General features: G+C 37.5%; 1 protein-coding gene across 10 annotated transcripts in view; it reads left to right on the top strand.

The window, feature by feature from the left end:
• The window catches only part of MTA3 (metastasis associated 1 family member 3), a 231,789-nt gene that overhangs the window by 119,307 nt on the left and 98,078 nt on the right, over positions 1–14,404 (top strand). For all 10 annotated transcript variants that reach the window (XR_013441677.1, XM_078056247.1, XM_078056248.1 and 7 more), the window contains 2 exons: positions 7,400–7,463; positions 10,937–11,054. Coding sequence is in view for 9 of the 10 variants with exons in the window: in XM_078056247.1 (XP_077912373.1) it covers positions 7,400–7,463; positions 10,937–11,054 (182 nt within the window). In the remaining variant the exon portion in view is untranslated. The remainder of the gene's footprint in view (positions 1–7,399; positions 7,464–10,936; positions 11,055–14,404) is intronic.

Here is a 14,404-nt window from a genome sequence, read left to right on the forward strand (position 1 = left end):
TGGCTGCTTACATCATTACCTGACATGAGTAACTGCCTGACATGAGTGACTCCACCTTACTCTCTACATTGTGCTTTTTAAATGAAATTATTTTGGTCATAATTCCATATCTGATAGTAAAGATCTGCTTCATTCTTTTCTGTAGCTGTTTTATATGTCTAATTTATTTAATCCTAACTGATAAATACTTGGTTCATTTTAGTCTTTTGCTGTTAAAACTAATCCTGCAAAGAATAAACTTGTTCATGTGTCACTTCACACGTGTGATTGTGAGAGGAGATGTACAAAATAAATTATACCAAGTAAAATAGATGAAAATGTCCTAATTATGTTTTCTGGATTTTGTATTTATTCATATTTCTGTGTTGGTCAAAGCAGGGAGATTCAAGTGAAAAAGGATTTGTGATTTGTTTTTTTGTTTTTTGGGTTGTTTTACTTTTTAGGGATTTGTAATTTGTAAATTTAGGTCTGTTGAGGCCTTTTTTGTCATTTTCAGGGAAAACAACAACAAAAGATGTTAAGTAAGCTCTATGCCCAGTGTGGGGTTTGAACTCACAACCCCGCATGCTTTACTGACTGAGCCAGCCAGGCGACCTGAGAAAACAGTTTTTAAAAGACTTAATGTTTATTGAAAAATAGGTAGTGTTGCTAACATAGCACTCCACTTAAATTGGCAGACTCTTCAGTTTAGCTATTAATGTTAAAGGAACTTACTTGGAATCTAAAAAAAGATTCTAATAAAGGCAGTTTTCTTCCTGTACAAATTTTTATTATGCCAATGTTTTTATTTTAAGGTGTTAGATTTTTGCAATTTTATTGCTATTTGTAAACAAAATTTGAATTAGCCAAAAGGGTACTGTTGATGACTACAAGTAGTGCTGCTTAAGAAACTAACATGAGAGGGGTGCCTGGTAGCTCAGTTGGTTAAGTATCTAGCTCTCGGTTTCAACTCAGGGCATGATCTCATGGGTCATGGGATTGAACCCCACATTGGGTTCCACTCTCAGTGGGGAGTCTGCTTGAAGATTCTCTCCCTCTGCCCCTCCCCCTGCTCACACTCTCGTCCTCGCTTTCTCTCTAAAATAAAATAAATCTAATAAAAAGAGGAAACTAACATAAGGAAATTAATTACTTAGTGTGCTTAAGCTCATAGGATTGCTTAGTAGAAGAATGTGAGGAAAAATACAGTGAAGAGAAAAATCATATCACAATTTAGCATTTTAAAGTCTACATGTTTAGCACACTTTTTCTTGAATGTTGTCTTTGTATGGTATAATCTTTACTTTGAAATGATTTATCCTCTATGGGTTGAAGTGTTTCCTTCTCTGACCAGAGTCCCAATGCAGAGAAGCACTGAGCTGGATGAAAGTATATTCTGTTCTACATGTTGTCCTAAGCTCTCGTGTTCCACAGAGTTGTGGAAATGCCTGTGAGATTTTTCTGGTAATCAGAACGATTTGTCATACTGTGCTAGGAAAGAGGATCTTCCTAGTACCTACTGCCTTCTTTTGGACATCCCACTTTCTCCTAGCTATAAAAGGGAAAAGTGGCACCAAGAGAAGGATTTCTCCCCCCTTGAATTCCTCTTTTACAGTTTGATTCATATTTGTTATCAAATCTCCAGAATCGGATTAAAATTTTGTTGCTTTGGTTTTCTCCACATGCCACAGACAGAATGAGCTTTCCAGAACACGACTTGTCATTTTTCTTTGCAGAATCCATTGATCTATTACATTAAACCCAGATTTCTATTCTTGGCTTTTTATTCCTTTACCTTACCTACTCAAACAGCTGTTCCAGGTTTTGTTTTGTTTGTTTTTGTCTTCTTTAATTTTTCTTTCTTTTTTTTTTTTTTTTTAAAGATTTTATTTATTTATTTGACAAAGACACAGCGAGAGAGGGAACACAAGCAGGGGGAGTGGGAGAGGGAGAAGCAGGCTTCCCGCCGAACAGGGAGCCCGATGCGGGGCTCGATCCCAGGACCCCGAGATCATGACCTGAGCCGAAGGCAGACGCTGAACGGCTGAGCCACCCAGGCGCCCCTTTAATTTTTATTTCTTAACATCTGTTAAAGCAGTATTAACAGAAAATATATCTTTGAATAGAAATGTTTAACGTCCAGATTTCTTTCTCTTTTTTGGGTCCTTTTTATAGTCTAAAGATCTATAAGATCGTATTCTTTAACTTATGTAGAGAGTCCTCCAGTGTTTGTTTCTTTTTTTTTTTTTTTTTTAAGATTTTATTTATTTATTTGAGAGAGAGAGAGCACATGAGACGGGGGAGGGTCAGAGGGAGAAGCAGACTCCCTGCCAAGCAGGGAGCCCGATGCGGGACTCGATCCAGTGACTCCAGGATCATGACCTGAGCCGAAGGCAGTTGCTTAACCAACTGAGCCACCCAGGCGCCCCAGTGTTTGTTTCTTAAGATATACTTAAGAGGGGTGCCTGGGTGGCTCAGTTGTTAAGTGTCTGCCTTCGGCTCAGGTCATGATTCCGGGGTCCTGGGATTGGGCCCCTCATCGGGCTTCCTGCTTGGCGGGAGGCCAGCTTCTCCCTCTCCCGCTCCCCCTGCTTGTGTTCCCTCTCTTGCTGTATCTCTCTCTCTGTCAAATAAATACATAAATAAAATCTTAAAAAAAAAAAAAAGATATACTTAAGAAAACTCTGGTTCGGGGGCGCCTGGGTGGCTCAGTTGGTTAAGCGTCTGATTCTTGGTTTCGGCTCAGGTCATGATCTCGGGGTCTTGGGATCGGGCCCCACATTGGGCTCTGTTCTCAGCACAGACTCTGCTTCAGATTCTTTCTCCCTCTCCCTCCCACTCACCCTCTCTCTCTCAAATAAATAAAATCTTTAAAAAAGAAAGAAAACTGTGGTTCATCAACTCTAGAGCAGTGGTTCTCAACCAGGGACTGTTTTGTCTCCTGGGGGCCATTCAACAAAGTCTGAACAGTTTTGGCTGTCTCAGCTAGGTGTGGGGGTACTACTGTTGTCCAGTGGGTAGAGGCCAGGGATGCTGCTAAACACTCTACGTGCATAGGACAGCCCGCCACAGCGAAGAAGTACCTGGCTTCATATGTTAATAATGCCAAGGTTGAGAAAACTTGGTGTAGACTCATGGTAAATAATCTTTGCTTCCTTGGTATATGTATTATTTATACAAATGTATGCACTTTGTTTAATTAGGCTCTCCATTTTTACTTTAAATTTAAATTGTATTATTTTTAAAAGTCAAATATATGTATATACTTATATAATAATATCCAAGGCAGTCATAAGCCTAGTTCCCCCTCCACAGTCATTTTCGACTTTTCTCTGTGGCTTCTGTATTAATACCACTCTTACACTGCTACTATTACTTTTTCAATTTTCTAAATCTCTCTTTACTTTCTCTTCTCTTTAACTTTCCTTCGTTTTCCCAATATATCACAACATTTTTTAAACTTAATAATCATTCATTGTATTTTATGAACATGTAAGGTTTTCCCACATATTCTTTTTTTTTATTTTTAAAGATTTATTTATTTATTTGAGAGAGCGAGAATGAGAGAGAGTACATGAGAGGGGGGAGGGTCAGAGGGAGAAGCAGGCTCCTCGCTGAGCCCGATGCGGGACTCGATCCCGGGACTCCAGGATCATGACCTGAGCCGAAGGCAGTTGCTTAACCAACTGAGCCACCCAGGCGCTCCCCACATATTCTTTCTTATACAACCTTTTGCTCTCCTTGAACTTAATTGTTTTGCCTTTCTTTTAGATTAGTCTTTTTTTTTTTTTAAGATTTTCATTTATTTTTTGACGGAGAGAGACACAGAGAGAGAGGGAGCACAGGCAGGGGGAGTGGGAGAGGGAGAAGCAGGCTTCCTGCCGAGCAGGGAGCCTGATGCAGGGCTCAATCCCAGGACCCTGGGATCATGACCTGAGCCAAAGGCAGATGCTTAACTATCTGAGCCACCCAGCTGCCTCCCAGCATTGTTTTTATATGAGAAAATGTCCAGAATCCAGAGCAACTGTAAGACTCATAAGGCTATTGAGAAAAATGCCTTTTTAAAAAAAGATTTGAGAGAGCGCGTGCGCCCGTGTGCGCATGCGCATTTGGGTGAGTGGGGGGGGCAGAGGGAGAGGGAGAACCTCAAGCTGACTCCCTGCTGAGCCTGGATTCCGCCCCCCCCACCTACCCCTTGCAGGACTCCCATCTCTCCATCCAGAGATCATGACCTGAGCCGAAACCAAGAGTCCGACGCTTAACTGACTGAGCTACCCAAACACCCTGAAAAATAACCTTTTTAATGAAAAAATAGTCTTTCGTTGAACAAAGAATGTGTTTAGTCAGACCCTGCATCTTTACTAGTGGTTTTCAAGTTCACTGTGCTTAACGATCACCTGGTGATGCCTGTTTTCCATGTAGATTCCTTGATCCCTCCCCGAGATATTTGGATTCAGTAAATCTGACTAAGGATCACCTGGTGATACTTATCAACCACATGGATTTCTTGATCCCTCCCGGGGATATTTGGCCTCAATAAGTTTGGTGTGGCACTAAGAAATTTGCATTTTCCTAAGCAGGGACCCTAGTGGTCCTACACCATTCTACAAGCTGCAGTGGTGTGAAACTGAGAGTCTTCAGGCACTGGGGAAATGGATACTCATTTTAAAACTTCCTCTTTCATTTATACAAATAGGTAACATCTTTAAATAAAAGAAATATATAACCTGTGTGCACATTTTGACATGTGGTGTTTGAGTCTGTAGGATGATACTGAACATCCTATTAAGCAGATAGCAAGCCGATCGGCACCTGGCGTTAAACATGGGAGTGTGTTGTGTCATAATTATTTATTCACATGTCTCTCTGTCCTAGCACCCTGCGCAATCTCTGAAGCAGACAGAGTATGATCTTTTTCAGTGATCTGTGGGGAAGTATGTTGTCTCTATGGAAATTCTGTGTTGCTGTATAGTTCCTTGTAGAAAAGCAGTATGAATAATTATATAGGCCTGCAGTGATCTTTCTTTGTGTTAAGGTCTTTAATGTATTTTATATTTATATCCTCATGTTTGGATATCTTTCTTCCTTAAGGATTCAAGTGTGGTGGAAGAGAGCTTGAGATTCAGCATCAACCAATTGGGTTGTCTATATTACAGTTTGATAATAGTTCCTTTGGTTTGGGATTAGCTTAAAATTTATCATATTTTTTTTCTGTGAGCCAGGATTTGTTCAGCATAAAGGAAACCAGCACTTTAAGTATCTTTTTAAGCTACTTTTATCAACAACTCTTGGCGTGGTAGTACATGTGTTAATTATATATTCATATTTACTTCATAAAATAATTCTGACTCAACCTGCTTTATTAGCTGTTAGTATATGTACTTGAATATTTTAAGTGTCAGTTTTCATTTTTAATTTGGGAGCAAATTCATAGCTACAGTAAAGGAAATTTAAAAATGAAATCACCTATTATTTTTTCATCTTTGCATAAAAGCTACATTCCCCCCAAATAATTTATATTTTAGATTGGCTGGGTATCCTCTTGATTTTGTAATCATGTTGTATCTCTAAAACAGTATATAATCAACATTTTGTTATCTCCTAATGTAATTATGAAAATAATGGTTTGATGATTCCGTTTAAATCCTCTTGTCATTTCAGACAGTATGGAGGAGACGAATGCTGTATTGTTTGTATGAATTTTCAATGTCTATTAACCCTTAACATCCAAATGGCTCTTAAAGGAAGTGGTATCTATTAAAATAACATTCAGCTTTTGCTCCTTTTCATTAAAAAAAAAAAAAACACCCAACTTTAGAGAACTTTAAAAACCAAGACTTTATTTCTTCTAGGTGATTAAGTATTAAATGTTAGAAATACTGCTCTGTCAGCTGTTAGGCAAAAAAAGTAACTGAAGCCTATTTTTGGGAAGCCCATTTGGTCCGTAAGTGCGCTGCACGTGTGAGGAGCACACACACAGGTCACAAAAGCTTTTCCGTGGCAGCTGTAGATGTGCAGACCTCAGCAGAGCAGTTTCCCCACCCGTAATTCTGTCCTTCCTAAGAGCCTGTCAGGTAATTGTTGACTGAGTGGTGTTATATGCTCTGAAGTAATCATGTTAATTTTTCTGCTTCAGTAATATGCACGACTAAAATTAGTAAAACCAAAAACCCTTATACTCTCCCTAAGCAAGTTAGAGACTTGACAGGATAATATGGAAAGAACACATGCTCTCAGAAGTCTTTTGAAGTGATATTAACTAGAGCTGATTACCAGAAAAAGATGTTTTTATGAGGGGAAATTTTTTTTCAAATATAAGGAATGTACATTTGCAAAATGTTTAGTAAAGTGTAATTTTTGACCTATGTGTTAGCATTTTACATTTTATTTTGCTTTTGGTAATTTTTTCCTTTGAATTGTTTTCCACTCTGCTATTCCAACAGCCTGCTCTTTTAGCTTCCCATTCAATGTATATGGGATGTTTTTGTTTTTTGCTTGTCATTTTTGTGGGGAGCAAGCAGTGACTTTTGTTTACAAAATCAAATGACATTATGACATTTAAAAGATATTTTGTGAGTCCTGACCAATTATCTATAACTTGAAACATCTATCAAAACTCTCCTGTCAAATTTGTGGCTCTACAGAATTTTTCAAGCTAGTGAGAATAATTATAAATGTGTTTGTAATAAATGCCTCTACCTGAATAACCTTAATTTTTCTCAAGTCTAGACAAGCCTTTTTTTTTTTTTTTTTTAAATAGACCTTCATTTTCAAACTCACACCCAGGGCTGTGATCAAAGGTAAATGCCATCAGACTTCAGGGTCTGTAAATCTGTAGATCTTTATTTTGCCCTTTACTTTATAGCAGTGTATTTAAATTTTAACTAGGCTTTAGAGCAATGTCAATAAAGGTAAGTCAGTTAATCTTGATATGAATGTGTATTATTTTTAGGTTCTCATATGCATTGGCTACTTAAAAAAATCCAAAGATTATTTTAGGTACCGGTTTGTACAGTGAAGTCTATCTAAAGTCTCTTTTTATAAAATCGCCTCATATTAACTCTTTATAGATTCAGAAACTCACTTCTGATCTGAAGGTTTCATTGTAATCCTTTTTTTTTTTCTGTAATAGTTAGGAAATACCTATCAAGTGTTTATGTTTTAAAGATTTACTTTAACACAGTTCCTTCCACAGGTTAGCCTCGCAGTAAATATCTACAGACAGTCCTATTTTTTTAGGTTATGCAACACCAGGATTGTAAAGCAAGTATAAGTATATACGTTTATGTATATTCCTAATTGCCATCTGGTTTCTTAATATCAACTTTACATTCTGCATATTCCTAACTTTGTATATGTCATCACTGTGAAGGTGAGGTGGCCTTTCTTACATTTATTCACTTTTTCCCTCTTTCAACAGGGGAAAATGCAGTGTTGCCCTTCTGAATGAGACAGAGTCAGTATTGTCATATCTTGATAAAGAGGTAATTCACAATTACACTTGTTTTGTGTCCCCCCCCCTCCAAGCCCCCCGATTTCACATGAAGCCCATACCTTTGAGTTTATTTCTTCTTGCACCAAATTATTGCACCGGGAGAGCAGCATTATATAAAAGCATAATGACTAGAATACATTTAGATAATTTTATTTTTCTGGTTAACTGAGAACATTTGGCAAAAACTTCTGTCTGTTTTTTTTTCAGTTGGTAATGAAAGGCTTTATACAGTATGATGATTTAGCTGGTAGTAGAACTATTTTTGGCTTTATGAAACAAGTGACTTTCGTATACTTGGTACTCCTCCCTGTTTTTTTGTTTTTGTTGTTTTTCAAATAAACAGTTTTTCTTTTAGACTTTTTCCAGATGAGATCTTAAATGGTGGTCTGCTTTCTTTCCTAAAATCCCAATAAACTTTGTCAACTAAAAATGTTTCTTTCTGTAAACTTCAACAAGAAACATTTTAAACATTTTTTAACAAGTTGAATGAGAGCATATGCTTCATTGGAGGGAGGAAATTCCTCTAAAGAGAATATTCCACAACGGGAAAATTTCTACTGTTGATGTTTTAGTATTTAACCTTTATAGTTTCATGGTATTTTTGTTTTCCCAAATCTTTATTTTTTGTATGTATGTGTGTATGTATGTATGTGTGTGTATATGTACTTTATATATGTGTGTGTGTGTTTTTAAGGAATTAAAGGGATATATTTTCTTTGAGAAAATCTTTATTATACTTAAAAGTGTACCCTCATCTCAAATGAAGAAAGCATAACTACAAAAGACTGATGCAGACAAGTGAAACTATTGTACATTAGAAAATATAATAGAGAAAATTAAGAGGAAGTAAATATTCAAGGCAGAAAAAATGTTGATAGTCTTTATAACTTACACGTATGAAATTTAGAAAAGAACATAGTAGTGTTTGTCAGGCAGCATATGGATAATAATATGCATAAAGATAATGCTCAGAAATTAGCATTAGTTCACAGAAGCAGAAATAAAAGGAGGAAACATTGATATGTTTCAGTGTATTTTACTGGTGTATTTGACTGTTAAGACAGTGTAAGTTTTTAATTTTTAATTTTTTTTTAAAGATTTTATTTATTTATTTGACAGAGAGACAGAGAGCATAAGCAGGGGGAGTGGCAGGCAGAGGGAGAGGGAGAAGCAGGCTCCCCTCGGAGCAGGGAGCCTGATGCAGGGCTCCATCCCAGGACCCCGGGATCCTGACCTGAGCTGAAGGCAGACGCTTAACAGACCGAGCCACCCAGGTGCCCCTTAATTTTTAATTTTAAAAAAGATTTTATTTTTAAGTAATCTCTGCACCCAGCGTGGGGCTCGAACCTACAACCCTAGGATCAAGAGTCACATGTTCCACCGACTGAGCCAGCCAGCCAGGTTCCCCAACAGTGTGATTTTTTAAAAAGTAGTATTTTTGCCTTCTGATTTGTTATTAGCAATTTCTATATGCTAAGGATGGTAGGAGATGAAAATTTGCAAAGGTCTTTAGGATTTTTTTCCTGTCCACTGATTTTTAAGCACTTGGTCCTGCATCAGTCTTTGGGAGAGGAACTGACGTCTCTGGCAGTGTATTTGAGGAAACTTTTTTTTATTCAGAGGGAGTTTAGTAAAAATAAAACTGCTTATGTTATATTCTTTTTTCAATTTGAAAAACACTTTTTTTTTTTTTTTTAACTTTTTACTGCTTTATCTGTTATAAGACCATCCTTGAGAAAGTCTGGTTTTTAAAATACTGAGATTGGCATATTTGAAGATGGTAACTCAAAGGACAACTTTCTAATCACGATTTTTTACTTCTTGAAAAATTATATTTACATTTTAAACAATTTCCCATATCAGGCAGCACATATAAATTTAGAGAGAGCACATGTGAGCGAGTGCAAGCAGGGGGAGGGGCAGAGGAAGAGAGAGGGGGAGAGAATCTTAAACAGACTCCACGCTCAGCACAGAGCCTGATGTGAGACTCACGACCCTGAAATCGTGATCTGAGCTGAAATTAGGAGTCAGTCGCTTAACTGACGGAGCCACCCAGGCACCCCAAATTTAAGGAGTCTTAAGCAACCTATGTGACCCTAAATAATAATTTCATCTCATTTTACTGTCAAGTATGGCAAAATCCTATTTTTATAGAACACTCTGCTAACATATTTTTCAGAATAAAAGTGACCAGAAGCGTGTCTTCTTTTAAAGCCGATGGCGTGGCGGTGGCTCTAGTCAGCTACTAGCATTCTTTGTTGCTCCTGTCTTCAGAAACACATAATTCTGATTACATATTGATCACCCCCATCAACCTGTTAAGCAGGTTGATTTATATATTCTGCAGATTTTTCTTTTCCCTAGGTAGCATTTTTTATATGCATGAATTGTCACATTGTTGTGTCTTCTTAGCAGTTTTATTGTTTAAGCTTTTCTTCTGACAGTGACCCATGATTAAAACACAGCTCAGTTTCTGGTGGGATGGTGTTACCTTGTCCAGTTCTCTCCTTTCCCTTTATCACAGTCTGTAACATCCTGAAAGGAGAAAGCTTTACAATCGGGCAGGTTATCTCTTATTTGCAGCCTGCTCACCAGGGTCTTGGTAAAGTGCTGATGGCAGAAACAGGCCCCTCCAAGATAAAATGCAGAGAGTCGGGCAGTAGAGGACCCTCAGAGTCATAGCAGGAAGCAGCGACAAGACTTTATAAGACATCCAGTGGTTTTGCAGAATTCAGCAAAGCCCTGGTGGCCTGGCCATTTTATCCTTTAGGCTCAGTAACTAGGGCCTTTTTGCATTTTAAAGGACCTTGAAAAGTTAGTGGGTGTACTGGTAGTGGTAGGTATAGGTATGTATATATACCTATTTATATATAAATATGAGTGCTTCAGGATTTAAAAGAGAACTGCAGACTTAGAATTAATAAATGTTTAAATAATACAATGTGACATTTTAATTTAAGTAAACTGCGTGTAAGCTCAACTTTCTAAACTTTATTTAATGTGAGATGTGTATGCATTCTATCATTTTGATAAAATGTGTATGGACACTTTAAAAGTAACAGTGCCTGGTGTCCTCATTATTTGTTTGGTGTGGGCTTTAGAGATTGAAATGATTGCTCGATTGCAGGTGTCTTACTTTGACTTACAACTTAGCTTTGCTAGCTTTTCAGAATCTTGTTTTAGAGCAGTTAAATGGTTTTCTTTTAGACTAAAATGAACAGCAAAACTTTATAGTCTACCTTTATTGTAAGCTATTTATTTTTGCTTGATTTAATTTTATGCTGTTCTACATGATGACAGTAACATTTTTTCTTCAAGATCTATGAATTTATTCACCAAAATAAAATCTTACATACTCTCTGAAGTTTATGGTTTCATTATCATGATATTGGCCTGATTGCTTTATAAAAAGTAGAAGGAATTAAGTTTACCTAAATATTTTCTGTCGTTTTTTTTTTTCAGGACACCTTTTTCTACTCATTGGTCTATGACCCTTCAGTGAAAACACTGTTAGCTGACAAAGGTGAAATCAGAGTGGGGCCTAGATATCAAGCAGACATTCCAGAGATGCTCTTAGAAGGTATGTTTTCCTTTGGATTTCAAGTGCTGTGAAAACAAATGTGTCTTGAAACTCAAATATTCTTTTCCTCATCTGGGAAAGGAAACTTTTAGGCTGAAGTTTAAAAGTTATAAGTTCTTCCACTTACAGAAATACAACAAATAGCAACAGAAAATAATTTGAGCAGTTGTTTGTTTATTTTACATTTTAAGGAGTTCTCTGGCTGTGTTTTCCTTTAATTTAATTTAATTTTATTATATTATTATTTTTTTAAGTAGGCTCCAGGCCCAGCACGGAGCCCAACGTGGGTCTTGAACTCACAACCCTGAGATCAAGAGTCTGATACTTAACCATCTGAGCTACCCAGGTGCCCCCGTCCTTTTAAATGCAACTTTAAGAATGTTCATATTGTTGAACTTACGTCTTAATGTGACACATACATCCCTTGAGGTCCTGAATGTGCCCCTAAGTCATCTTTTTGAGGTGGCCTGGAATCTAGTGAGCACTTACATTTTGGTGGGGATTTGGGCTAATTTGGGTAGTGTATGTACTGGAGAGATTCAGAGCTTTACATTTTAAAAACATCTTCTTAGGACGTAACTTTCCTTTCTCCTATTATAACTGTACACTCAAAACCTTTATTTTCTGATTTTAAAAGTAAAACATTCTTTTTTTTTTTTTTTTTTTAAGATTTTTATTTATTTATTTAACAGAGATAGAGAGAGAGCACAAGTAGGCAGAGTGGCAGACAGAGGTAGAGGGAGAAGCAGGCTCTCCGCCAAGCAGGGAGCCCGATGCAGGGCTCAATCCCAGGACCCCGGGATCATGACCTGAGCCGAAGGCAGCCGCTTAACTGACTGAGCCACCCAGGCGCCCCAAAGTAAAACATTCCTAACAATAAAAAATAAAACATAGCAATGTATAATGTAAGAAACGAACACCATCCCCTTTCCTTCATTGCAAACCCCTATTTCATGCCTGTGGTGTTTTGGGTATGTTCACACTGGCCTGCCCCCCACCCAGGACTGGTCCACATGCAGCTCCCGCCATGTTGCACATGATCTGCAACTGCTCTTCTCGGTTAACAGTGTATCTTTCTTTAGCACCTTTGCACAGGAGTAGAGTGACTTTTACTCTTTTCAGTGACCCCGCAGGTCTTAGGAATGTACTGTCATTCCCTCTTCCAGTTCCCTATTGATAGATTGTTAGGTGTTTACATTTTTTGATGCTACAAATTGATGCTGCTAGAAAACTTATATTTGTGCTGCATAAATATCTTTTCAAGCATGACTTCTTGGAAGTGAAATGGTATATACATTTTACATACTAAAAATGCTCCTTTGCTCTTCAAAAAGGCTGGGTTACTCGGCGTACAAAAGAACCAGGTGCTTTCACCAACGCTGATTGTGAGGGATTTTTTTCACCTTCCATTTTTTCCCCACATTTTGATGTGTCATTGTCTTAGGGGTTTTTTGTTTTATTTTGAAGTTGAGATTATTGCTTGCCTTAGTTATCTTTAGCCCTCCTTCTTTAAAGTCCTTGTGCTTTTTCTACATGGCTATTTATCTTTTTATGTATTGGCAAGAATTCTTTGACTATTAAAGGTAAACAAACACAGAAGTATTTACCCTTTGTCTATAAGTATTACAAACACCCCCCACATACACTTAATTATTTCATTAATAAATTTTAATAGTGATTTTATTTATTTTTTATTATTTTTTAAAAAGATTTTATTTATTTATTTGACAGAGAGAGAGACAGCGAGAGCAGGAACACAAGCAGGGGGAGTGGGAGAGGGAGAAGCAGGCTTCCCGCGGAGCAGGGAGCCCGATGCGGGACTTGATCCCAGGACCCTGGGATCATGACCTGAGCCGAAGGCAGACGCTTAATGACTGAGCCACCCAGGCGCTCCCCACCAAAATGTAATAATAGTGATTTTAAGTTTAAATGTTTTATTTATCTTTTTGTCATACAGAAATTTAGAATTTATTAGTCTTTTCCTTTAAGGCCTTTCATGATTTGCGTTATTTACAGAAGGCCTCCACTTTTACTTTTGCCCTCTGATTATTAAAACATATGAGTTCTTCCAGGAGCGCCTGGCTGGCTCAGTCAGAGGAGTGTGTGACTCCTGATCTCAGGGTCGTGAGTTTGAGCCCCATGTTGGATGTAGAGAGTTCTTCCATTGGTTCTTCTCTCTTTACCTTGCCAACTTCTAAGAAAATGTGTGCAGAAAAGTCAAATCAACAGATACTCAGGAAGGAGTCTGTGAACTGTAGCGTGCGGGTGTCAGGGGTTGGCTGTCGGTAACGCCAGGCCGCAGACATCTTTGTTTTCATGAACTTAAATACCAGGAAAGGTCAGTCAGTAAAGAGTAAGCTTGAAGAAAAGAACGCTGTGTCTTTGCTCACCTGTGTTTGGAAATGATTTTGAACAGACTGGGAGTAATGAACCAGTTTTTTATAGGTTGAGAAATTACATTTATTGGCATTCTTATCTGTACAAATCAACTTATCTTCCAGAAGTAATTTTTATGTTTTTAGTCCTTAATGTTTGATGTTAGACTTAGATCACTGTACCTAAGTACTTGTTCACTAAATATGATTTTATTTTTTAAAAACTTGATTTTTAAATTTTACAAACAATGCTGTAATGTGAATAATGGATAATTTTGTACTCCGGATATAACTGGCAAATAAAGTAGAATTGCTGAGTCATAGGGTATGTGTGTTTGAAATTTTATATAAAATGCCGAATTAATTGTCTTCCAGGTAGTCATTTACAGGTGGGTTTTTTTCCTTGTTTTAATTAAGGTATAATTTATATGAAGTACATCCCACCCTTTTTAGTGTGCAGTTCTGTAGTTTTGAACAGAGGTATATGTTCCTAGTGAGATAGTTCAGCAAGTCCATCTGTGCACAAGCCAAAAGCCAGGAAGGTCCCTTGTGCCCATGTGTGCATAAGGCACCTAGCCCAAGTCCTGCATCCTCTAAGCAGTCTTTGTCACTCCTCCCTGAATTCTCATCCCTCCCATCTTAGAACTGTGCAGATAGGTCGTTCATGTTATCTTTTATACTTTTTTTTTTCTTTTATACTATTTTTATTATTTGACCTCAGAAATTTAAAAATCAACATCTGAGCTTTTGATTGTGTGGTTCTCCCTTAAGCACTGAGCATAAGCCTTGGTGTATAGAAAGCCTGGAAACTTTTGTGTATTGCTCATGGATAAATGTTGAACCCAGGTAATGAAGTTGGATGTTTCAAGTAACAGTGGGCAGAAGAATCAGATCATAGAATCTCACAAGATCCTGTTTATCTGAAAGACTCTTTAAATATGGTATTTACCCCTGAAAGGCATAAAAGCTGGTTAA

This window comes from Halichoerus grypus, chromosome 10, assembly GCF_964656455.1.
Source record: "Halichoerus grypus chromosome 10, mHalGry1.hap1.1, whole genome shotgun sequence".
NCBI classification, from domain to species: domain Eukaryota; kingdom Metazoa; phylum Chordata; class Mammalia; order Carnivora; family Phocidae; genus Halichoerus; species Halichoerus grypus.